The sequence below is a fragment of the Sorex fumeus genome, unplaced genomic scaffold, assembly GCF_029834395.1.
Source record: "Sorex fumeus unplaced genomic scaffold, SorFum_2.1 ptg000029l, whole genome shotgun sequence".
In the NCBI taxonomy this organism is placed as follows: domain Eukaryota; kingdom Metazoa; phylum Chordata; class Mammalia; order Eulipotyphla; family Soricidae; genus Sorex; species Sorex fumeus.
This window is the reverse complement of record NW_026606086.1, coordinates 2,459,550-2,484,823: the sequence shown is the minus strand read 5'-3', so window position 1 is coordinate 2,484,823 and position 25,274 is coordinate 2,459,550. Positions and strand designations below refer to the sequence as shown.

At 54.1% G+C, this 25,274-nt stretch overlaps 2 protein-coding genes across 2 annotated transcripts in view; both read right to left on the bottom strand.

The window, feature by feature from the left end:
* CANX (calnexin) overlaps positions 1-25,274 on the bottom strand; it is a 136,723-nt gene that overhangs the window by 60,245 nt on the left and 51,204 nt on the right. The window lies entirely within an intron of this gene.
* RUFY1 (RUN and FYVE domain containing 1) lies at positions 320-25,017 on the bottom strand. The gene is made up of 17 exons (XM_056115675.1): positions 24,438-25,017; positions 23,473-23,590; positions 21,079-21,180; positions 18,928-19,051; positions 17,571-17,632; positions 15,029-15,094; positions 13,720-13,789; positions 10,351-10,452; positions 7,994-8,110; positions 7,312-7,479; positions 5,239-5,336; positions 4,266-4,385; positions 3,896-4,025; positions 2,401-2,495; positions 1,729-1,777; positions 718-795; positions 320-589 (listed from the first exon to the last, which is right to left on the bottom strand). The coding sequence occupies exons 1-17, from the start codon at positions 24,706-24,708 to the stop codon at positions 446-448; spliced, it is 1,914 nt and encodes a 637-aa protein (XP_055971650.1). The 5' UTR covers positions 24,709-25,017; the 3' UTR covers positions 320-445.

Here is a 25,274-nt window from a genome sequence, read left to right as displayed (position 1 = left end):
TACCTGGGAGAGTGGTGGGTGTTTGTGTTTGGCCCCTTACATCGGGAGCAAGGCTGGAAAGGTGCTTTTCAAAGCAGAGTTCTAGCTAGCGGTGGAGAAGGGGAGGTGCATGTCCTGTATGGGTGGTGACCACTGCAGGTATGCAGTGGGCATGCAAAGTGTTGGGGAGGTTATCAGACTGTAGCATAAGATACGGTTCTGGGATCCTCAAGTTGTAACCTCAGATCTTCACATTAACTCAATTAACCTGCTATAAGCTCCTGAGTGAAAAATAGATTTATTGCAGTTCAAGGAAGGGGGGGCATACTGGGGAGAGGCCAGAGGAAGGGGTGGGTGGAATCCCTGGGATGTGGCAGGAGCACAGCTACAAAAGAGGCCAGTGTTTGGCTGGGGACTTGGCAGCGGTAGCCCTGTGGCCTCCCTCCACTCCCAGAGTGGACGGGCCCTAGGAACCAGTGGACGAGCAGCCCTGCAGCAGCAGCGTATGGCAGCTGTCGCACACGCGCACAGGCTTGGGGTAGGACGGCAGGGCCAGCTCGTTGCTGGAGCAGGCGTTGCAGAAGATGTGGCCGCAGTTGCGACAGTGGTGCTAGGGGAAGGGACAGCAGTGTCAAGTGTGGGCTCAGGCCCAACTGGGAGGCCTTGCTCCCGGATAGCCGCCAACAACAAAGGGTGGCTCCCCCACCATTCCCCCAACCAGGACCTCCCACCCCCTACCTTCCTCCGGGAGATGGAGAACTCCTTATCACATTGTTTGCAGTGGGTGGCTTCGTCATCTTTCAGCCAGGCATGGCCCTGGAGGGGTGGGGGCAGGGCATTACCACCACTGGATGTGGCATCAGGGGACTGGCCTCCCTTCATCCTTCCTCCCCCCACTCCCTTTGCCCTCCCCTAGACCACTCAAGAGAAGCCCTTTTCTCAGGGTGCTTTTGGCTGATGAGGGGGTGTGTCTCTTAAAAGGTACCTGCTTGTCACTAGCACTTGGGGTAGGAGGCAGAAGAGCGATGGGAGAGGGAGGCTTTCATAGGACTGTAGGTCTGTCCTGGTGCCCCAGATTCTCCCTCCTTTTTTTGGGGGGGGGGGCACATCCAGCAGTGCTTAGGGATCACTCCTGGTGGTACTCATAGGGTCTCTGGGATGCTAGAGATCAAACCAGGGTCAGCTGCAGGCAAAGCAAACGCCCTAGATTTAATTTTTTTTTTTTTTTGACGGGAAAGTGGGAAAGCTGACAGGTGCAGGGTGGATGGCACAGGGGAAGGCACGCATGAAACAGTCAAGCCATAGGCTCAAGGGACCCAGGTGTCCCAGTAACAGGGTGGGCTTTGCCTGATCAGAGGAGTTAGATGGGGGCATGGACAGTGAGGGTTTTGGGGAGGCAGGCGCCAAGACTCTGGTTCTGGACAATGCCCAGGGCCCTGGAACCCCCATATCCACAAAAGGTCTCTCATTTTCCTTGGCAACGGGATTGTTCCACTCCTCACCTAACCTTAGGGAGCATGGCTAATATTTATTGAGCACTTACTATGCATAGGGGTGCTGGTCTAAATTTGCCATGAAAGTGAAGAAACATTGAATCCCCTCCTGACAAGCCCATTCATTCCTGGCCATCTTCCAGCTGGTATCCCATGGGAAATTATGCAGCCCCCAGTTTCTCCCTCTTCCCTCCAACCCCTACTCCACTCTGGTCTCGCAGAGTAAGTGGGACCCCCACGTGCTCTCCCTCAATACCTTCAGTGCCTTGTTCACCTCTTTGATGTCTTCCATTTTCAGCTTCGACCTGACAAACACACATTTCACTTTTTTAAGCAGAAGTGGGGGCGAGTAGGGGCTGGAAAAAGCCCCCAACTGCTGCCAGCAGCTGCTAAAGGGAGGCTGCGGAGCAGCCAAGGACAGAAGGAGGAGTATGGAAGCAATCCCCCATGCCCCCAGGAGCAAAACCCTGAGTTTAGTCTCAGCACCCTGACATACCCTGGGAGTCCCAGTGGCATGGCTAAGAGGAACCCCACCCCCTGTGTGTGGTTCTAATGTAAGTGCTTTTGAAGCAGGAACTGGGGGGGGGGCGGAGACTGGGGTGGTTGGAGAGACCAAATGATGCTCAGGGACCATGCAGTGCTGGGAGGAACCTAGGTCTGTCCTCCCTGCCTGAGGCCTGTCCCCTCTGGGGTGTCCAAGATGTAGGGCTGGGGGCTGGGGAGCGGGCCTATGAGCTTTGCAGGTAGGGGAGTCCCCAGCACTGCGGGAATTGCCCTCAACTCTCCACCATAATCAGTCCTGCAGATGGTCTGGCCCCGTGCTGCCCTTCAAATACAGATGGGGTTGATGCTAACTCGGCTGGCCAGGGTCAGCGTGTGCAGACTCAGGCTGGCGCCCTGGGAGGTGCAGGCGGTTGTAGTGTCTTACTGGCTGAGGTGCAGGCCCATTTCCTGGAGGGCTTGTTCCTGCTCCCCGCAGACCTTCTGCAGCTTCTCCTTCTCGTCCTGGAGCTCCTGCATCTCCTGAAATCCCCAAGCAAAGCTGGACTCAGCACGGAAGCACTTTTGGGGGCACTGGGCAGGGCTCCTGGCTCTGTGGAAGCATTGATTCTTGGCTCTGTGCTCAGGGCTGACTTCTGGCTCTGCTCAGAGATCACTTCTAGCTCTATGCAGTGCCAGGGATTGAGCTGGGTTTGGTCGTATGGAAGGCAAATGCCTTCCGTGGGGTCTCACTGTAGCCTTAGCTGCGTCCCACCTTTTGTTTTTCCCAGGCCTCGCCAGCCATCACAGTGGCAGGCAGGTGTTTCCTAAAGCCCAGGGCAGTTTGGGGTGTGAGGAAGAGAGGGTGACTCCTGGGAGAGTGAGGTGGGGGCTGCATGCATGGCGCCAAGTGCCTTCTTGGGCTCCCCCGGAGGGGTCGATGCTGTCCTCTCCTGGTTCCTGGGGCAGAATTTGGCAGACAATGCCCTCCTTGGTCCGCCACCGTGTGCCTTCGCAGAGGTGACAGGACTGGGCAGAGAGTGAGCGGGGCACCCTCACATGGGCACCTCTGTCTGGGGTATCTGGTGAGAGCTGCACATGTGTTGTTTGGGCATCTGATGTGATATGTGTAGGGTGCATATCTGTGGTGGCTGTGAGGTGGGGTGTCTGAAGAGGTCTGGGGAGTTCTGTGTATGTTTTATGTATGGGGTACGGGTGTATTTGATTTGTGTATGAGGTGTGGAGGTGTTATGTGGGGTGTTTGGGGGGCTATGGGGGTATATGATGTGATTGTGTGTGTGTGTGTGAGTCTGAGCGAGACTGCAGGGTGCGGGTCTGTGTGTCTGAGCAGTCCCATACTGGATGCATATATGTGTGTGTGTGTGTGTATCTGAGCAAGACTATGTTGGGTATACGTGTATGTCTGAATAGGGTTGTATTGGGTGCTGTGCTGGGTGCATGTGTATGTGTGTGTGTGTCTGAGCAAGATTGTGTTGGGTACATGTGCATGTCTGAGTAGGGTTGTATTGGGTGCATGTATATGTATGTCTGAGTGGGCTGTGCTGGGTGCGGGTTTGTGCGTCTGAGCGGGGCTGTGCTGGGTGCTGGTGTGTGTGAGAGTGTATGTGTGTGTCTGTGCAGGGCTGTGCTGGGTGCTGGCATGTGTGTGTGAGTGTGTGTGTGTGTCTGAGCAGGGCAGTGCTGGGTGCTGGTGCGAGCGTGCGTGTGTGTGTCTTGAGTAGGGTTGTGCTGGGTGCTGGCGTGTGTGTGTGTGTGTGTGTGTGTGCAAGCTGGGTGCTGGTGTGTATGTGTGTGCGTGTGTATGTGTGTGAGTGTGTGTCTGAGCAGGGCAGTAGTGGGTGCTGGCGTGCGTGTGCGTGTGCGTGTGTGTGTGTGTGCATGTGACTGGGCTGGTTCTGAGCGGTGGGGCCCCGTCTCCGCACCTTCCTCAGTGCCTGCAGCTCTTGCAGCTCCGCCTGCAGCCGCACGGCCCCCTCCCGTTGGTGCTGCAGCTCGCGCTGGAGCCCTTGTCTCTGCTCCTTCTCCGCCTTCAGCTCCGTCTCCAGGCTGGAGCTGTGTGCGCAGCCGATGCAACAGCTCAGCAGGGGTCTTCACACCGGCAGTGGGGTGTGGGGGGCATCACAAAAAAAAGACCTCCCCTACCCTCCCCAACGCCCTGGGGACCACCCGCAGTGGGGAACTCACGAGAGAAACACATGGGCAGGCGGGTAGCCGTTAAAAGGAGAAGGAAGGTTCTAGAACGCTTGGGCTAGTGTTGGAGATGCATGGGAACAGGGGGTGTCCTTTTCCTACCACTGCTCCTGCAGCTGGGCCAGCTGCCGCTCCAGTGCCCCTCTCCGGCTGCCCAGCTCCTGCTGCAGCCGCTGACTCCGGTCCTCTGCACCCCTACGAGCTTGCTCGGCCAGCTGCAACCTGGGGACACAAGGCGGGTGCTCTCAATCAGGCTATGGAGAAGGTTCCAGAAGGGCTCTTTCCACGTGAATACTCTGCCCTCAGAGGTCAAAGAGAAGGCAGGGGTGCAAGGACCTTGCTTCCACTGACCCCCAGCACCATGTAGGACTCCCAGAGCCACCAGAGGTCACTCCTGAGCAGAGAAGGTAACACCCCAGGGCGTGACCCAACGCCTTCTCTTCTCCCACCCCCTCAAATAAAGAGCTTTCATGTGACTCTACAGCATATAGTTTTAGTTTGGTTTGGGGGCCACAGTTGGACGTGCTGGGGAGACAGGCCTGGCTAGTTCGATGTTCAGGATTCCAAGGTCCAGTGATGCCAGCCCCCGCTTTGTACCGCCCCTGCATACCAGGCCTGCTCATCAGCTGGCTGAATTTGCTCCTGTTCATTTCACATAACTTGTTGGTTTTTCTTCCTTCCTTATTTTTTGCTTTTTGGGTCACACCTGGCGATGCTCAGGGGTTACTCCTGGCTTTGCTGGGATTTGAACCCGGGTTGGCCGCATGCAAGGCAAAGGCCCTTACCTGCTGTGCTATTGCTCCAGCCCTCTCCCTTTATTTATTTTTGAGGGGGTTGTTTGGAGCCACACCAGTGGTGCTCAGGGTTACTCCTGGCTCCGTGCTCAGGGATCACTCTTAGTGAGGCTCGGGGGACCCTAGGTGGTGCTAGGTATTGAGCCTATGTCAGTGGCATGCAAAGCAAGCACCTGTGCCACTGTCGCATCTCTGTAGCACCTGTCTGTCCTTTTGAGAAAGCCTGACAAAGCCCCCACAGTCCAGAAAGGGTATGGGAAGGGGGCAAGCGAAGAGATTACCTTTCTTCCATCTGCTTCATGCTGGACACAACCTGACTGGTTTTGTCTTCCAGAGCCTTGATGGCTTCATTCTTTTGCTGCAGGCTGTTCTCCGCAGTCTGCAAAGATAGGGCGAATGGGAACTGCACCCGGAAGCAGCTGTCTGGGGTGCCACAGCGGGCGAGTCTGTCCAGTCACTAAATAAGGCTGCTGAAGGGGTGTGGAATAGGCCTGATCAGCTTACAGCCATCCCACTGCCTTTCAGTGCTTCAGTTTTTTCCTTATGCCTCAAGCTCCTGCTTTCGAAGCGCAAAGGTCCACGGGGCTGTAAAGGCTCAAATTTCACTTGGGATATCAGGTTCCCACTTCTTTCTGGGGCTTTATATGAGGGGGTACTCAGGACTTACTCCTGGCTTTGCAATCAAGCATCACTCCTGGTGGAGCTTGGGGAACCGTATGAGGTACTGGGGATCAAATCGGGTTCAGCCATGTGCAAGGCAAATGCCCTTCCCGCTGTACCATCACATCACTCCAGCCCCCGACCCTTCTTTTTGTCTTTTGGGGCCACACCTGGTGGTGCAGAAGGAGCTTTCTTGGCTCTGGGCTTGGGGGTTCACTCCTGGGGATACTTGGAAGACCTGATCAGGTGGTGGGGATTGACCCTGTGTTGGCCACATGCCAGGCTGGCGCTATCCCCGCTGGACGACCCCGTCCTCAGTGGCTAGTTTTGAAAGGGGGCTCCAGAGTCAGATCTATTAAGGAGCTACGTCAGGCACCATGGCTGCAGCCACGAGTCCAGCCCACTGCTAAGGGGGGAGGCAGGGAGCTCGTCCAAACCCCGCCCCAGACTGGGCTGGATCCCAGGCAGAGACCCAGGGAGCAGGATGAAGAGTACAACACATTTTACACACACCCAGTGTGCCTAAGGGGCTGGGTCTGATCCCCGGCACCTCCTGAGCCCCTCTTAGCACCGAGGGGAGAGGTCCCCACAAAAGAATGTAAGAGAAGGGCAGTGACCTTGCATCGCACCCACCGTGTTTGATCCCTAGAACCTCAGAGTTCTCCCAAACCCGCTAGGAGTGATTCCTGAGCATGGAACAGGAGCCCAGCTCAGGCAATACAACTAGTTGCTGGGGATCAAGCCTGGGTACTGCCCTCCAGCCCTGGCCCCTTGTTCCAGGACTGCTGGGACATTAAAACACCAGTAGAAAGGTGTGCCAGGGACCGAACCAGGGGACCCACCTCCCCCAGCTTCCTCCACTACTATGCAAGTAGGAACGAGGGGGGCGCCCCGGGCCACATCCACCCACTGCTGCCAGCCCCAAGCCCCGCCCACCAAACAAGCCCCGCCCCCAAACACATAAGACTCCCCTGTAATGCCCACCCACTTTTTAAAAAAAATGTATGAGTACGGCTCTTTATTCAGCTATTGATTAAGCTGATTGAATTGGGCATGAACTCCACATTACTTATTTTTAATTTTTTTTTTTTTTGCTTTTTGGGTCACACCTGGCATTGCACAGGGGTTACTCCTGGCTCATGCACTCAGGAATTACTCCTGGTGGTGCTGAGGGGACCATATGGGATGCTGGGAATCGAACCTGGGTCGGCCACATGCAAGGCAAATGCCCTCCCTGCTATCCTCCAGCCCCTATCACTCTTATTTTTAAATTGAAAAAAAATAAATTGACTATCCATGAGATAGACCATCACAAAGCTGTTCATAATTGGGTTTCAGTCAGACAATGATCCAGCACCCATCCCTCCACCAGTGTACATTTCCCACCACCAATGGCCCCTGTTTCCCTACGACCATCCCCCAGCATCCCACGCCCCCAGCCCTAGCCTCCTTCTATGGGGGGCACTTTCCTTCTTGCTCTCTTCCCTTTTCCTTTTGGACCACTGACTTCTCCCAGCCCCAAACCACTCCCACTGACCAGCATCAAAACCACGCCTACCAACCCTCAAACTTCTGTCCTATGCCCACCCACCTCTGCCAACCCCAAGTCAATACCTACTCTGCTAGACACAAAGTCACACCCAAGAACACAAACCCACACCCACGACCCCCCTGCCAGCCCCCGCCACACCTACCTGCACTCTGTGGAACATCTGTAAGTTTATGGCCTTGACGTCTTCCAGCTGCTGGCGCAAGGCCACCAGCGTGTCCTGCTTCTCATGTGTGTCCTTCTCCAGCAGCTTCATGGCAATCTCCATTTCTGTCTTCATCCCGATCTGCAATTCCAGCTCTTTCTCCAGTTCCTAGGGAGCAGATGAGCAAGGAGACACTGCTGGGGTGGGGGTGGGGGTTTCCGGTACCTGACCTGAGATCCAGGTGGGCCATGTGAAAGGCAAGGGCCTGAGTGCCTGTGCCATCTTTCCGAATCCTGCCTTTGTGACATTCTTTTCTTTTTTGGCTTTTGGGTGACCCCCAGCAGTACTCGGGGCTTACTTACTCCTGGCTCTGTACTCAGGGATCACTCGTAGCGGGCTCAGGGAATTATAGGGGTGTCGGGTACTGGAACCCAGGTTGACACAGCACCACTTGCTGTCCCATCACCCTGACACCCCTGTGATTTGGGAGACTAGTCCACATGCAGCGGTGGTCAGGGCTGACTCCTGGCGTGGGCCTCAGGATCACTCCTGGTGGGGGACCCTAGACGGTGCCAGGATGTAACCCGAGTGGGCAGTGCCAGCCAGTGCCTTCCCTGGTGCCCTGGTCTCCGGCAGCCCCTCCCGGTTCCTCCTGCAGACACCCAGCTCTCCCCCAGCTCACCCTGCGGACTTTCTTCTCCTCTTCCAGTTGCTTCCACACATCACTGTACATTTCGTCTAGCCCTTGGCGGGTCTGCCTGTATGTGTCCAGCTCCACTTTCGTGTCCTGCTTTGTGACCTGAGGCGCACAAGAAGGCCGAGGTTTGTTGCCTGCCTTATCCTCTCGGGGCACCCTGCCCCAGCAGGCCTTGGCACAGGTGAGACACATGTCCCCAGGGCTTCCCGTGGCACAAGGCTGTCTTCCAGGCCCTTTGTCTTTTCCTGGGCCACAGCCAGCCATGTTCTGGGCATTCCTGAATGTCATCAGAACTCTGCTCTGGTGCTCAGAAGGGCCAGTCCTGGGTCTGTGCTCAGCAGTGCCCCGGTGCTGATTGGGATTCTCTGGCTCTGTGCCCAGGGCACCTCCTCATAGTGACCAGATGGGAAATCCTGGCCTTGGATTTTGGGTTCACCCTTGGTGATGCTCAGGAGATGGTGTGTGGTAGCAGGAACTTGACCTGGGCTCAGGGCTCCCACAGCCCCAGGCAAGGCAAGTTTCTTCCCTCCAGGGCTCTGCCTCTGGCTCTTTGGGATCTGACCAGGACCCCCCCCCACCCCAACCCCAGCAGGGATGTCAGGAGCACTCAGCAAGTGGAAGCACCGGATTCCAACGTGCTGAGCTTAATAAGTCACTGAGTCAGCTCCTGAGCTCCCCGAAATATATTCTAACTTTTTCCAAGAAGAGTGCATCTTATTTACCTTTGCCCTGTGAGTACTCTACCACCAATCTGTGTCCCTGGGCTTAACCCAAGATTTTTTTTTTTCCCCTTCCCCACCCAGTTGTTTTTTTTTTTAAAGAAGACTCAGGGGCATAAAAGAACTTGTGTCCAGGGCCCAGTGCTCTTGTCCCCTGCACACAGAGCCAGAACAGCCCGCAGAAACTAAGAATCCAAATGGCAAGGCATGTGCCAAAGCATGTTGGAAGCCCAGGTTCACCTTTCTTGGTTTGTCTGTTGTTTGGGGTTACACCTGGTGGTGCTCAGGGGTTACTCTTGGCTCTGGACTTAGAATTACTCCTGGGATGCTGGGGATAAATCCTGGGTCAGTCATGTGCAAGGTAAGTGCCCTCCCTGCTAAGCTATCACTCAAGCCCTGAAGTTCCCTCTTAGTACTCAGCCCCATGTGTCTGTGAGGAGTATACTGTATATTTGGGGTGTGTCTGTGTGGTATGTGTGTGCACAGGGTCTTTCAGTGTGTATATGGGATATATTGTATGTACAGGTGCAGTGTATATTGTGGATGTGTGTGATATGTGTGTATGAGCATGCATGTATATGATGTGTGCTCCGTGTGTCTGATACGTGTGGGGTGTATACTGTGGTGTATAAGTGTGTGTTTTAATGGGTATTATAGTTTAGGCATTATGTGTACACATGTGTAGTATGTGGCATGTGTGTTGTGGGCATATGTGTGGTATGTGGTATATATGTCCATATCTGTGTGGTGTCTGTTTTTGGTTTTAGGTTTTTTTTTTTGCGCTTTTTGGGTCACACCCAGTGATGCTCAGGGATTCCTGGCTCTGCACTCAGGAATTACCTTGGCGGTGCCCGGGGGACCACATGGGATGCTGGGCATTGAACCCGGGTCGGCCGTGTGCAAGGCAAACGTCCTACCTGCTGTGCTATCACTCCAGCCCCATGTGTGGTGTCTGTATACCATGTATGTGTGGCATGTTATATGCAGTGCATGTATGTGTGGTGTTTGTGTGGTATGTATTTTGGTGCATGTGGCAAATTGTATTATGTGTGTACAGATGTAGGTGTAAGTGTGGTATATGTCACTGTGTGGTGTGTGTGGCGGGAGGTACATACATGTGTGTTGTATGCATATGTGGTATATATGTGTGGTGTATATATGGCATGTGTGGTATGTGTAGGTGTATGTGGGGGATAGTCTGTATGCTTTGTGTGTGTGTGGTGTGTCTGTGTGTCGTACGTGCAGCAAGTCTAGGTGGAGATGTGGCCTGTATGTGTGTGGGGCGTATACCTTTGTGGTTTGTCTAGTTGGGGCACGTATGTGTGTGAGGTGTTTATGTGTGTGGAACACAGGCATTTGTGGAGCATCTAAGTGTGTGTGGCATGTACCTGTGTGGCACGTATCTGTGTATGCTGTGTCTGTGGCATCTGTGCATGTGCATGCGTGTGTGGCATGTCTAGTTGGAGCATCTACATGTGTGGCATGTCTAGTTGGGGGTGTGTGGCATGTGTGTGGCGTGTCTTGCATGTGTGGCATGTCTGTGGTATGGTATGTAGATGGGGCATGTGCATGTGTGTGGGCCGTGTGCAGTGCAGGGTCCGAGGGGCAGGGACACTTCCTCACCTCCACACTCTTCTCGCTGCGTTCCCGAATCAGTTCATTCTGTTCCCTTAAATGCCGCTGTTCCTCCTGGAGCGAACAGATCCGGTCGGTGGCAGCAGAGAGCTGAGGGAGGGACACAGGGGTCGCCCTTAGTGCTACTGCATGTTCCGCCCCCTCCTCCTCCCCTGATGGGTCAGCTCACGCCCCCTTGACCCCTGCAACAAGCCGGGCCTCACCCCTGGCCTCCCAGACTGACTGCCCCGTGCGGCTCCTGGAAACCAGTCGTGGGGCTGGGCCCGAACGGCCCATGGCACAGAAACCATTTCCCCCGTGACTGCCGGGGCCCTTCTATACCTCCTGTATGAATGTTCCATCTTTAGAACTGGGTACCGCTCCTAGCTCTGTGCTCAGGAGATCCCGGGCAGTGCCAGGGATCTAACTCGGCCCCCAGTGTGCCAAGCCCACGCTTCCCAGAACAGAAGCCTTTGTGCTTCGGTTTGGTTTCATTTGGGAGCTAAACCTGGATGCACTCAGGGCTGACTCCTAGCTCTGCACTTAGGGGTGACTCTGGGTGCTGGTTTAGACCTTTCTGGGGTGCTAGGGATTGAACCTGAGTCAGCCGCTCCCAAGGCAAGTGTCCTACTCACTGTACTGCCTTCTGGCCCCTGCAAACGCTTAAGAAAAATGGGGACTATGATTACGTACGGATATAAAAATGACCGAAGCCAGGAGTGAGCTGGCACAGGCTGGGAGGGGCTGCTTCCTGTACACTCCCCATTTTCTGACTGGTTCCTCACTGATTCCATTTTCTGCCCAATAAGCAAAAGGTCACTTTGACCTCTTGAGAGAGGACAGACTTTTGGGGAGATGGGGAGGCAGATTCTCCACCAAACCCAGGAAGGCTGTACTCCCAGAAACTGTCCCTCTTCCTGAATGAGCACGGTTGGAAATGCATGAGAAGCAGGACCTTTCTTGGGGGAGGGATTCAGAGAGGCTGGACAGACCCCCACTCCCGAACACAGCCTGCAGAGAAGAGAGGATAAGGACGGAGGAGGAGGAGAGCGAGCAAAGATTTGGTTTTGTTACTTGGCTGTACGCTTAGCGTCATTCCCAAGTGGGGGCTTCAACTCAACGTCTCTCCACACCCCTCAGGATCAACTCTCCCAAACCCCCAAATAACCAGTGTCCAGGCTTTATGCAAAGCATCAGGGAAAAACCCTAGGCGAACCTCAAGCCGCTGAGGACTCTGAGCCTGGCCTCCTGAGGGAAGCTCATGCTCTAGCATCTTCTAGAACCTTCTAGCACCTTCCTTGATATTTTTTTTTTTGGGGGGGGAACACACCTGGTGGTGTTCAGGCATGACTTCTAACTCTGCACTCAGGGATCATTCTTGGCAGGTTTGAGGCTTGGGGAACCATATGGGGTTCTGGGGATCAAACCTGGGCTGGTTGCACACAAGGCAAGCACCCTACCTCCTGTATTATGGCTTCAGCCCACTTCCTTGATTTTGAAAGGGAAAAGGGGCAGGTGTGCATCTTTACTTGGCCTACAAATGGGGGATTCAGTCCCAGCACCACAATGTAAAACCCAAAGTCTCTCTCCCAGAGCCCACGTTGGGTTTCAAAGTGTCACGAAGATTCCCTAGAACATGGCACCTGTCTGGGGGATCCTGAGCATCTACCAGCTCAAAAACCAACAGCAGCTCTTGCTGAAGCCATTTCTTTGCTCTGGGTATTTTGGGCTTTGGTGGGAGCCACAACTGACAGTTCCTGGGAAGCTGTACCAGGTGCCAAGAATCAAATTGGGATGTGCCACAGGGGCCAGGAAAGTGTCTTCCCCTCCCCTTTATACCATCTCTCCCTTCTCTATTTGATTCTGGTTTTGTGTGGGGGGTCATATCCAGCGCCTATTCCTGGCTCTGTGCTCAGGGCTCACTCTGGGGCTCAGGTGACCCTATGTGGTTCTGGGGATCAAACCAGGGTCGGATGCATGCAAGGCAAGCACCTTACCCGCTGTCCTATCTCTCCAACCCCCTCAACTAATTTTACTTTTCTGGTTTCTGGGGTCACCCCTGGCAGTGCTCTGGGAATTGCCGCCACTCTATGCCAGAGTCGCCCTGGAGGTGTTGGGGGATGGTGGCACAAAATCCTGAGAAATGGACCCCCCCAGACCCTTTCTGCGCAAAGCCAGAACTCAGCCGTTCAGGGCTCACTGTCCAGCCCTGGCTAAGTAACATGAGCATCTCTCTGTTTTGTTTGGGGGCCACAGCTGGCAATGCTCAAGGTTTACTCCTGGCTCTGCACTCAGGGATCTATGGGATGCCGGGGACCGAACCTGGGTCTGCCACGTGCAAGGCAAGTGCCATCTCTGCTGTGCTATTGTTGGGGCCTTGGTGTTTCCGTCTCCTCTAAGGGCTCATGCAGACACATTTTTCTCCTGTTTTGCATCTGTCTAAGCCATCTGGGGAGGGGTGGGTGGGAACATAACCTGGGCTGCCTGCGGCACTAGTCCCCGCAGCTCCAGTCTTTTGAGGTCAGTCCTAGGGTCCCCTACTCCCCACCTCCGGGGGTGAGGAGCAAGAGAGCTCGAGGGTCTGAGTCTCCTCTCAGCTTTTCACAACCGGAACTGGAGATGAGAAGGGGGGCTCACAGGGATACCCCCCAGCACTGCGGAGCCTAAGTGATGTCCCAGTACTTCTCACCATCCCCCGAGGCTGTCTGGAATCTTCAGGGCCAGGCTTGCTCTGGGGTTCGCCCTCCCCCCATTCTAGAACCTTCCTTTTAGGCTCTGGGCTGACCCTGCTCTGTGGTAGGAGGGGTCAGGGAAGGCCTGCCCCTGGATGGGGGAGGGGAAAGCATGAGCAGCCAGGGGACTGACCACTACCTGTGACCTCAGCAAGGTTGTGCTTGGCTGAACCCCGTCCTCCTACTGGGGGCACCATGCACCAGAAGTGCCCGCGGGGCAGCCAAGCCTTCGTCCTCCGCCCTCCTGTGTCCTGTCCTTCAGCCTCTCTTCCTAGTGAGAAAAGCAGAGAAGAACCAGGCTGGAGGGCTTGGGGGTGGGCAGCAGAAGTGGGGGCGTGTGGGAGAGAGGGGGTATCCCTGGTGGGGGGATCGACATGAGCAAATGAAGCTCCAACATGGGACTGGGGAGCAGCAGGAAAGCCTGAGTAGGTGACAGGGAAGAGAAAGGAAGTGGAGGGAAGAGCAAGAGATTCTGGGTGTGTAGCAGAATGGAGGGAGGGGCGAGGCCTCTGTGTGTGTGTACACAGAGGTTTACGTCCTAGTTATCTAAGCCCTGACTGTTGGGGAGGGTGGTGGGGGTGGGAATGAGCCCTTCAAGCGACACACATTTCTAGAACATTCTAGAACATTCTAGAAAGCCATCCACCTCCTCTTGGAGCTTTGAGTTTGTCTTCTCCAGGCCGTCGATCTTGCTCTGGAGATCACCCACGGTACAGCTGGTGAGAGAAGGACGGAAGAGGCGAGTTTGTGAGCCCTGATGTGGCAAGAGGGAGCAGCTGTGAGGTCAGCAGCTGGAGGCCAATTGAGAGGGGTCAGCCCGTGTTCTGCACATGGCAGCCCTAGCTTCCCCTGCAGGCACGAGGGCCCTGAATCATGGCACACCTCCCCTCCCCCACAGGAAAAAAGGCAGAGAATGACCTTGCAGATACGGAGGAGGTAAGGGATGGAGGTGGGTGTGGGAGTTTAGAAACTTAGAACAGCCAGAGGACAAAGGAAGTGACCAGGAGCAGGAGGGAGGGAATGACGGGAACTGGATGGAGCCCAGGCCCGGCTATGCAGGGGTCAAACCTGATCTGCCATGTGCAAGGCAAGGACCTCCCCACCGAGTCGCTCTCCGCTTGGCGCCACTTAACGCTTGGCGCCACTTTAAAGACTCAGTTCACCTTCTAGGGCCCAGGACTAGGCTGGAGGCAGCGAGAGTGGCTTCTGGCCAGAGCTTGACTCCAGGAGCCCGCACAATAACCCCAAGAGCCATGTGTGTGACTCCAGAGCACTGTACCAGAAGCACCCCAGAACACCGCCAAATCCCTCCAAATATAACAGGGCCGGAGAGACGGCACACTGGGGGACACACTGGGAAAGGCACTTGCCTTGCACATGGCCACCCTATGGTGACCCCAAAGCCCAGCCACGAGTGACCCCTAAGCATGGAGCCAGGAGTCCTGAACACTGCCAGGTGTGGCCCCCAAATAAACAAAAGCAAATGAAGTGACATTCCGGTCCAGTGCAAGCCTCCAAGGGTTGAAATGGAGTTCGAGTCCTGGGTTCGAGTCCCGCAGCATTAGTTCTGAGTAACCCCTTGAGCAGTGCCAGGTAGGTGCCTCCAAAGCTAAGTGCTCCAGGGAACAAGGGGAATCTCCTCCATCCTCCACCTCGCCATGACACGAGGCCACAGAGGTACCTCAGGAGAGGCCCCGAGCTCCGTCCCTGCCTGCCTGGCTCTCGGGCACTGCTCAGGGAGCCCCTCAGTCCACAGAGTTTGTGGTGGGAACAGTGCCACAGCAGGTCCCCAGCCCTGAGCCCACCCAGACAGGTTGGCAGAGTGTACAGAAGGGACCTGGGCAAAGTCCAGAGTGCAGAGACAACCCCCGGCAGCCCCAGGTGCCTATGACAGACAATGACCATAAGGAGTGGTGGGAAGCGGGGGGGGGGGGGGGGGGGGGGGAGTGGCGTACCTCAAGTGTCGGTTCAGCTCCTCCACATAGTTCTTCTGGTCCAGGACATCTGTGATACGCTCCTGCCTAGGAAGGAAAGCACAAGATGGGGCTGGAGAGATGGGATGGAGGGTAAGGTGCTGGCCCCACACGCAGCCTACCCTAGGTTCCATCCCAGAATGTCCTCTGAGTCCAACCAGGCGGGAGTGATCCCTGAGCGTGGAGCTAGGAATCAGCCCCGAGCACTGTTGGGTCCAGCCCCAAACGTCTTGAGTCACAGCCCTGAACTGCCTCTGGCAACAAGTAAGCTCACCCACTGGCCATACTCATAAATAAATCTTGACTGAGATCAACAAGTTGCAGAGATTTTTCCAGAACAGTGCAAGGCTAACTTGCCTGGAGCAACCCGGAAAGGAGCGGGTGAGTCCCTCACCTTCCCAAACAGAGCCCCAGCAGCTGAAAAACTCCCCACTCGCAATCACTACCATGCTCCCAGCTGGATGAGCCTCACCCCGAAATTAATCTGCTGAAAAACTCAGGTGTGCGGGTTTTGTGACTAAAATCTCCAGACTTTCGGAGTTGGGGATTACCTCCCCCCATCTCCCTGTACTTCTGGAAGCCCTGGCAGTCATGCACATACCCAAAGCTGCCACCCAGTTAAAAATTTAACTCCAAATGTTAAAACGTTTGCGTTTCCTGGAGTGTGTGGCTTCATTTGTGGCTGCACAGCATCTCAAACTCTACACACTGATAAACCAGGAGTAGCACACCAGATTGGAGGGCATGTAATCGTGATCACAAAATATAAATACAGAGGGCTTAACCTGTACAACATCTTAGTCATCTCTTTATATGGGCTAAATGGCTCCATGGCGAGATATAACAATCTTCACTAACTTTCTTCTATTTTTACTAGTTTTCTTCTAAGCAAACAATTTTTGATTATTTTTCTAGCAAATTATTTATAACAAGTAATATAAAATAAATTACTGAGGGCCTGCTATGTAGGCAGGCTTAAGGGGTGGTTGGGAAAACTGGAAATAATGGTGGTGGGAAGGTGTAATGGTGGTAGGACTGGTGCTGGAATATTGAATGTCTGTACCAAATCATCATGAACTCTGCAAACCACAGTGTTTATATAAGATGTAAGGGGACAATAACATTTAAATAAAAAAATAATTGAAACCTGTACATACGTGAATGTTCATAACAGCATTATCTATAATAATCAAAAAATGTATATGTAACCCAAATTTTTTTTTTGTTTGTTTTTGGGTCACACCTGGCGATGCACAGGGGTTACTCCTGGCTCTGCACTCAGGAGTTACTCCTGGCGGTGCTCAGGGGACCACATGGGATGCTGGGAATCGAACCCGGGTCGGCTGCGTGCAAGGCAAACGCCCTACCTGCTGTGCTATCTCTCCAGCCCCTATAATCCTAATTTTTATCACAGATGGGAACACACAATGTGTTTTATAATCCAAATGTTCAAATAATAGAAGAGCATTTATCAGTAAAAACAATGCAGTACAAGTCAAAAAAGAAGATAGCCCTGTCACCCGCCCTGAAGTAGCACTGGGGAAGGAGAGAAGGAAATACACAGGTCTGGTCATTCCCCAACAGGGGCTGCTGGTGCAGGAAAGGGGCCCCAGAGCCTGAAAGCCAGCTGTCAGGGTGCAAGGAAAGTCGGGGATGCTGAGACATGGGGAGCCCCAAGTTCTCTTGTTTCCTTATATTTCGTTTCTATCTGTCCGCCTGCCTGTGGGACTGAGCTACCCACCCACTCACCTCCCCCATCCACCCACCATCCATGCATCCATTCACCCATCCACCCATCAACCATCCACCCACTTCCCCATCCTCCCACCCATGCATGCATCCATCTACCACCCACCTACCCATCTATCTATCCATCCACCCCCACCCATTCATCCATCCACCCTCCCCACCCACCCACCACTCACCATCCACCATTCATTCATCCACGCCCAACCCTCACCCATTCATAGGCACCCACATATCCCTCACCTATCCATCATCTATCCATTTGCTGTACTTGGCTGTCTACTTACCAACCTACCCATCTATCCCCTTACCTACCCACCTTTTCTACCTCCTCTGCCTCCTCTCTACCTGCCATCTCCCTATTTGGCTCTCTCAGCCCACCTCCCTCCTGTATCTACCCCTCTCTGCGCTGCCCCAGCATGCAAACCTCTATTTGCACCCAGCATCTGTAACCAGCTGGGCGTGTGGCTCAGAAGGCAGCTCACACTGCGTGTACGAGGGCTTGAACTGAGCCCTGGAACCAGCGGAAATGTTCTAAGGCTTTAAATGAGGGGTGAGTGTGATGGTGCACTGGGTAAGACCTCGTCTTGCATGCAGCTGACCAGATTCATGCCTACAGGATGCTTTCTCACCAGAAGCACCATGTACCGATTCCTTCTGAGCTGCTCCACCACAGAGGCCCCGAGTTCGATCGCCGGCATTCCCTCGTGCCCCCCAAGAGCAACCCCCCAGAGCCCGAAGGTCATGCAGCCATGGGGCACCCCCTACCAGCACTTACTCTTTGCCAGACTCCAGGTCTTGGAGGTCCTTCAGGTAGAGTGAGAAATCAATGACTCCAACCTGGACGAGAGTGAACAGCACCTGTGAGTGACGGAGCCTGGAGCCTTGAGGAAAGACGGGTGAGGGGCAGAGTGCTCCCTAGGGCATGCGTAAGACCCTGTGCCCACCCCAGCATCTTTTTTCTCTCCTCCCAGCACCAAGTCCGGCAATTCAGTCCGACTCCCTCTAGGCCAAACAGCAGGAGGCAGAGAAGAGATACTGTCAATAGCACAGCCCGGACAGCCTTGGAGACAGGTTATTCCCCAAGCTCCAGTGGCTACAACTGAGATTGGGTCCGCGGGCCCCTCGAGGATGGAGCGATGGCTTTGCATGGAGGAGTCCAGGGTTCAATCCCTGGACTGTTGAGGGTTCTCTGAACACTGCTAGGAGTGATCCCCAAGCACCAAGGCAGGAGTGATCCCTGAGCACCGAGCCAGGAGTCAACTCTGAGTTCTGCTGAATGTGGCCAACAAAGCAACAACAAAGAAATGTGCTTGGTTTTATGTGCGGAATCAGAAGTGAACTTCACCGAGTGGAGGGGCCAGAGTGACGGTACACCGCTTGGCCTTGATTCCCAGCATCCCACAGGGTCCCTGAGCACTACCAGGAGGGATCCCTGCAGATGCAGGCGTAACCCCTGAGTACTGCTGGGTGTGGCTCAAAAGCAAACACAAAACATAAATTCACCGATTAGATTTCACTAAATTACTGACTAGGGCCAGGAGAGGTTTTGGGCAAGAAGTGATAAAATTGGGACCAGAGTAATAGGACAGCAGGGTGTGTGCTTGCCTTGCATGTAGACAACCTGAGTTCAATCCCTGGCATCAAATGACCCCCTGACCCTGCCAGGAGTGCAGAGGCAGGAGTAAGTCCCGAGCACACTGGGTCTGTGTGTGGGTTTCCAGAGTCAAGCGGGAACTAGACCCTCCCTCCTTGCTCTCGTTCAAGCTCAGTTCAGATGATCTGACTGGCTTTCCAGGGGGAAATTCTCCAGCAAAGAGGTGGGTGAGTGGGGCAGAGGGAGCTTGAGAGAAGGGCAAGGAAAGAAGGCAAGGAGTAGAGAGAGGGAGGGCATGGGCCATGGCTTTTAGGAGGGCTGAGAAGTGGGTACACACCTGCACTCCAACTTATGTGGGACAATCTACCATTCCCCATCAGAGGAGGAATGGGTCAAAGGCCTTGAGGACTTTGGAAAGGAAAAGGGGTTTTGTTTCACACCCATGGCTCTGTCATCTTGTGCAACAGGCCCTGAGGGACTCCCCTGTCCTGCCGTCAGCGCTCCCAGAGGCTAAGACCCCCAAGCCCCTCTGCCATACCTGGGAATCCAGATCTTCCCCTTTCAAGCAGAGGTTAGCGTCCAGCACGTTGAGGCCCACCAGCAGCCCGACCATCACAGTTCCCTCTTCCTCCATCATCAGAGCCTGCGGCTCGTAGAACTCGCTGCAAGAAAGGATCCGTCTGGGGAGGGGGAAACCCGGGGGTGCCCTCCCCCGCAAGCGGGCCCTACGAGGAACTTCGGCTATCACTTTGGGGGTTCTACCCAGGCCTCACACATGTGAGGCTCACGCTCTACTCCCCACCCTCATCCCTGTCTGCAGAAACCTAGTTATGATTGACTTGCTCCCGCTTTGGAAGGTCTGAGCGATAGTCCATCGAGGAGAGCACTTGCCTCACATGTGGCTGACTCGGGTTAATCCCTGGCACCCTGTGAGGTCCTCCAAGCCCCCCAGTAAGGATCCCTAAGTGCAGAGCTAACTGGAAGCCCTGAGCACTGCTGGGTGTGGCCCCCAAACAAAATTCAAAAATGAAAAGATGCTTTAGCAGGCATCTTGGAAAGACAGTACAGTGGGTAGGGCACAGTTCTGTCCTCCACACCTCAAGTGGCCACCCCCTCAAGCACTGCCGGGTGTTGCCCAAATATTTTTTAAAAATAAAGACAGCTTTGGAGAGTGTCCGGATGGGAAGGAACTTGCTTTGCACATGGCTGACTGGGTTTGAGCCCCAGTACTCCATCAGGTCCCCCAGGCACCACCAGGAGTGATTCCTGAGCACCTCCAGGTGTGGCTCCCAAACAAAACGAAAAGTAGGCTAGAGCAATAGTACAATGGGTGGGGCATTTGCCTTGCTTATGGCTGACCTGGATTCGATTTCCGGCATCCCATGTGGTTCCCCGAGCAACACCAGGAGTAATTCCAGGGCAGAGCCAGGAGTAACCCCTGGGTATTTTGGTGTGATCCAAAAAGCCAAAAATAAAAACAAAACCAAAAAACAATGAAAAATAATTTTTCCAAATTACTCGATATAATAATTCACTAAGTACAGAGTAGCTGGAATATTCCAGATTATGCTTGGCCTAGAAAGACAGGCTTAATTAATAACTCAGATTTGAAAAGTCTGCAGAGGGCACAGGGCCAGGCCATTGTGTAAAAGGCAATTCTATTTCTTATGCAAATTCATTCATTTCGGTTTAGGGGGATCATGCAATGTCAGGATTCAAACTCTAGGTCTTTCTCATGCAAGGCAGCAAGTGCTCAAGCCCTGAGCCAGATCCCTTTGCCCCTGGTGCTTAATTATTGACGTACACTTAGAAAGGTGATCTTCAGAGTGCATGCATATGCACACACACATACACACACACACACACACATCTGATTAGCTGAGGAGTTGTCTGTGGTTCATGAGCACTCAGGAGCTTGGGCAGCTACAGACACACACACATACCATACAGAGTCACACATGCACATACATACATCACAGCCAAACATGCACACACAGTCACACACAGACACCAAAAAATTGCACATGCACACATTCTCACACATCAAACATGCAAACAATCATACCATCTGTCATACATACACACACCACACAGTCATAGTCATATAAGCATACACACATCACACAAATCACAGTTATACATGCACACACACATACATACCATACAGACGTTCTCACCCATACAGTCACATATGCACACACTCTCATACACACTACAGGCACACAAAGTCACACATGTACACAATCACACCACACGGTCACACACGCAAACACTAAGATAGTCAGACACACCCACAGATACACATAGTCACATATGTACACAGACAAAAAGTCACACATGCACACACACTCTCACACCACACATGCACACACAGGTACATACAGTCATGCATACACACACAATCTTACACACCATACAGTCACATTCATGCTCACACACCACACGGTCACAGTCACACTTACATACATACATACACACACTCAAAGTCACACATGCACACGCACACTTCACACCAATCACACACATTCAGTAACACATATACACACAGACACACATTCACACACACACTCATCATATACTTACACAAACAACCATCCACACAGACTCACATTCACACCAACTCCTCCTCACACTCACTTTCTCATACACAAACACGCACACTCACACCCATGATCTCACACACACTCACCTGAGCAGGTGTCGGTGGTCCACCAGTATGCGTAGATAGTCTGCCAGCTTCTTCTGCATGAGCGCCAGGTACAGCCAGGCTCGGCCCCGCCCCAGCCCCGTCCTGGAGGTGGAACAAGGCCTACTGGTCAGGGCGGGGAGGGACACCCACAGCCAAGACTGAAAAGGGCAGTGGAGCTGAGTACCAATGCACCTTCCTCCTGCATTTATGGGAGAGTTCTCTGGGAACACAGCCAAAGGACCATTCCAGGAGCACTGCAGGGAGAGTATTCAGGAAGCACTGTCTGGAGAATACTCAGGGGCACTGCTGAAGGGAACTCAGGATTGCATGGAAAGTACTCGAAGTGCACTACTAGGAGAGCACTTCAGAAGCACTGTTGGGAGTACTTGCAGGCAATGTCAAAACACACTTGGGGAGAACTATCAGGAGAATACCTGAAGAATGTGGCCAGGAGTACTCGGGGCATGTTGGAAAGTGCTTAGGGTACTGTTAAGAGAATCCCCAGGACATGGCAGTGAATCCCGGACGGCACCACAGCACCAAAGATCTCTGCAGGCCCCACCGATCCAGTTTCACTGGGGCACCCCAGATGGAGCAGGTGCTGTTTCCCAGCCTACTCCAGATGGAATCCTAGCAACCAAGAACTTCCACAAGCAAGGCCCAGGTATGTGGGTTCCAGGATTAAATCTCCAGGCTGCATAGCGGTAGAGGCACTGGGCTGTCCCTCCCGGTTCCCTGCCCGCTCCACGGCTTGACTGTCACACTCACAAAGCTTCCGCTGGGTGCCAGCTTAGCATACCCACAGCCCTGCTCCAGAGACTCCCACTGAATCCCCAAATGAATTAGTGGCCTACAGAAATATCTCTGGAACCCAATCATTTACAATGTAAGACTCTAGCAGCTGCACAAACTCTCATGATATTCAAAATGAGCAATAGAAAATAAATCATCTAGCATCTGCTCCTGGCAGGTAGGCTTGAATGGTGGTGGGAAAAGTCAGGTAAAACATAATGTCCAAAAAGCAGAGAGAGAGAGAGAGAGAGAAAGAGAGAGAGAGAGTATTGGGGAAAATGCCTGCCATAGAGGCAGGGTGAGGACTGGGATGGAGGTGGGGGATACTGGGGACACTGGTGGTAGAAAATGTGCACTGGTGGAGGACAGGTGTTCGATCATTGTCTGGCTGAATCTTACTTTGTAACTGTATCTCACGGTGATTCAATAAAATGAAATAAAAAAAAAAGAGAGAGACTCCCCAGGAAGCACCATGAAGAGAGTGCTCGGGAGCAGTATTAGGAGAGTGCCCAGGAGCACGTGGGAGGGGGGGAGGTAGGCCGAGAAAGGCGCTTGCTACCTGCCCCTGGAGACTGTTCAAACATAGGTGTGGAAAAAGAATGGGGCTGGAGAGATACTGTCGGGGTTGAAATGCCTTGGATGTGCCCAACCCTGATCTGATGCCCTGAGTTCCATCAGGAGCGACTCCTGAGCACTGCCACTTGTGCTCTAACCCCAATCCCACAAAATAAAAATCATTCTTACAACCATATTACCGAAAATACCACTGTCTCTGTCACTGTCGTCCCATTGTTTATCGATTTGCTCGAGCGGGCCCAGTAACATTGTGAGACTTGTTGTTACTGTGTTTGGCATATCGAATACGTCACGGGGAGCTTGCCAGGCTTTGCTATGTGGGCTAGATACTCTCGGTAGCTTGCTGGGCTCCCCAAGAGGGGCAGAGGAATCAAACTCAGGTTGGCTGTGTCGGTGGCGTGCAAGGCAAATGCCCTACCCGCTGTGCTATCACTCCAGCCCAATACCGAAAATATAAAAAATAAATAAAAACAGAATCCATTTACACTATATATACAAAAACAAAACCAACCACACAACCAACCAACCCTCGGCGTTTTTTTTTTTTTTTTTTGGTGGGGGAATTTGGCATACCTGGCAAAGCTCAGGGCCAACTCCTGGCTCTGCACTCAGGTATCACTCCTAGTGGGTTCAGGGAACCCTAAGGGATGCCAGAGATCAAACCGGGTCAGCCACATGCAAGGCAAGAACCCTCCGCTCTGTATTATCACTTCAGCCCCTCAACCCCTAATTATTAAAAAATGAAACAAGCCACTAAGGGGAGGCTGGGGCGCGAGCTTGAACCCCCAAATGCAGCTATGGAGGGTCCCGAGACCTACAAAACTGGCTTTGTGTTCACTCCTCTGCCTTTGCCCTTTGTCCCCAATCTGGCAGGGCAAAACTAGAGTGGTTTTCTTGAACCCCAGCATTGCAGTACCAGGTTCCATTGGCTACACAGGGCAGAGAAATAGCCTCGGGGTCTCTTGAGCACTATTTTTGAGCAATCCTCCCTCTCCCCATCAAACCGTAGTCCCGGTTCTCACTCACTTGAGTTCTGGGAGATTCCTCACGCTAGTGGCTATGTCTGCAGCTTCCGGGCAAAGCTTCTCCACCAGCTCCAAAGGCCCAAAGAAGGACTTGTTTTGACCAATGAAGCTCTTCTTAACTGCAGGGAAAAAGAGCCATTGTTTTATTCTGTTTTATTCCTCTGCAGTGCTCAGGGCTTATTCAAGGGCTGAGCTCAGGGATCACTCCTGGCTGGGCTCAGGGAACCCTATGAGATGCTGGAGCTTGAATCTGAGTCGACTGTGTAAGCAAACCACCCTACCCGCTATCCTATTGTAAGCCCTTAAAAAATTTTTTTTTGATGTGGTTACTGGCACAGTGCCCTTGGGGGCCTGGAGAGAACAGCACAGCGGGCAGAGGGTTTGCCCTGCGAGCCCAGCCTAGGCCCAATCGCCAGCAGTCCATAGGGTCACCTGAGCACCGCCAGGAGTGAGCCTTGAGCATTGCCGGGCGTGACCCCCCCCACCAAGCCCAAAATAAAATAAAATAAAATAAAATAGCTCTTGGGCCAGAAAAGCGAGTTCAGCGGGGTAGGAGCTCACCTGCCTAGCAAGGCAGATCCGAGCTGATTCCCTGAGGCCACCTCCCGCCGTGCACCCCATCACGATCAGCCTGAGCGTGCAGTTGGGGAGAAAGGAGCTCACTGACGGCTGGGGGCGCTGCACCCGGGTGCGAATTTTGTCCCAGCCAGATGTGGTTCCCAAACCTCCCCGAGCAAAGGTGACGCTGCTGTTACTTTGACAGGGTGCTGGCCGGGTCCGTGGCTCTGAGGTCACTGCCCTGCAGCCGTGAATGCAAAGGGGGAAGGCGGGAGGATCCCAGCCATACCGAGGCGGTGCCGGCGCGGAGCTGGGACGGTGTCACCCTTGCCCGGCTGGGACACTGCAGCTCTGATTACTAGTCCCCGGCGCCGGGGGCCTCGCGGCAGGCCCGGGCTCCCAACTCACCTTTGAGGCCGTGTTTGAGGCAATGCTCCAGGACCACGAAAAACTGCTGCAACGGCGCATGCTCCGCGTCCAGGCTGCGACCCAGGCTCAGCGCCGACTGCAGGAGGACCTTGATGCTCAGCTTGAGCAGGTGCACCAGGTGGGTGCGCTCTTCTGTCGTCATCTGGCTCTTGGAAGCTGCGGGGACAGACGCCGGAGTCCGGCGGCGTGAGGTACAAGGTGAGACGGGTGGACTGGACGTTTGCGTGCGTGCAACGGGGCGGGCACTCATACCCGAAACAGCGGATAGATCCGGGCCGAGGAGCTCACTGGCCTTCGAAGGATTCACTCGTCCCGGATCCCGGAGGGCGCAGCAGCATCTCTAGCCAGCTTGGACCGCAGGCCAGTCACAAGGGGCCTAGCCCCCGTGCTCCGCGCGTTGCTAGGGCAACGGCCCGCCACGGAACGTCGCGATTCCGCATTCGGCCAATAGAAGTACAGGGAAGCCAGTAAGCCCCGCCCCAAACAGGGAAGCGTGGCCCGCCCGGGGCTCCGATTGGAGGAAACGCGAGCCGAGGACCCGCCCGCGGAGCGCGGCGACCCAGGGATTTTCTCAGCGCCATATCTGGGCGGCCTCGCTTGCTCGCACCCAGGAGCCTCAGCTCCCGTCTGTTTTCTCGCTAACACCCTCCCCTGCATCAGCACAACTGCTGGGCCCTTGATGGGGGAACTAACGCCTGTAGGAGCACATGGGTGGCGCGTGGTAGCGGGTGGAGGAGGTGAGGCCGTTTAGTGCCCAGATTGTCGAGCCGGGTTTGTACGCGGGCTCGGCTCTCGGAGGAGCGAGGCTGGGCGCGA

Coding starts and splice junctions, on each gene's coding strand:
- RUFY1 (XM_056115675.1), bottom strand. CDS start 24,708: ATGAGTGCCCGCCCCGTTGCACGCACGCAAACGTCCAGTCCACCCGTC. Junction 8,111..10,350: donor GCAGCGAGAAGAGTGTGGAG/GTGAGGAAGTGT, acceptor TGTGCGCCTCAG/GTCACAAAGCAGGACACGAA. Junction 590..717: donor TCTCCATCTCCCGGAGGAAG/GTAGGGGGTGGG, acceptor CCCTTCCCCTAG/CACCACTGTCGCAACTGCGG.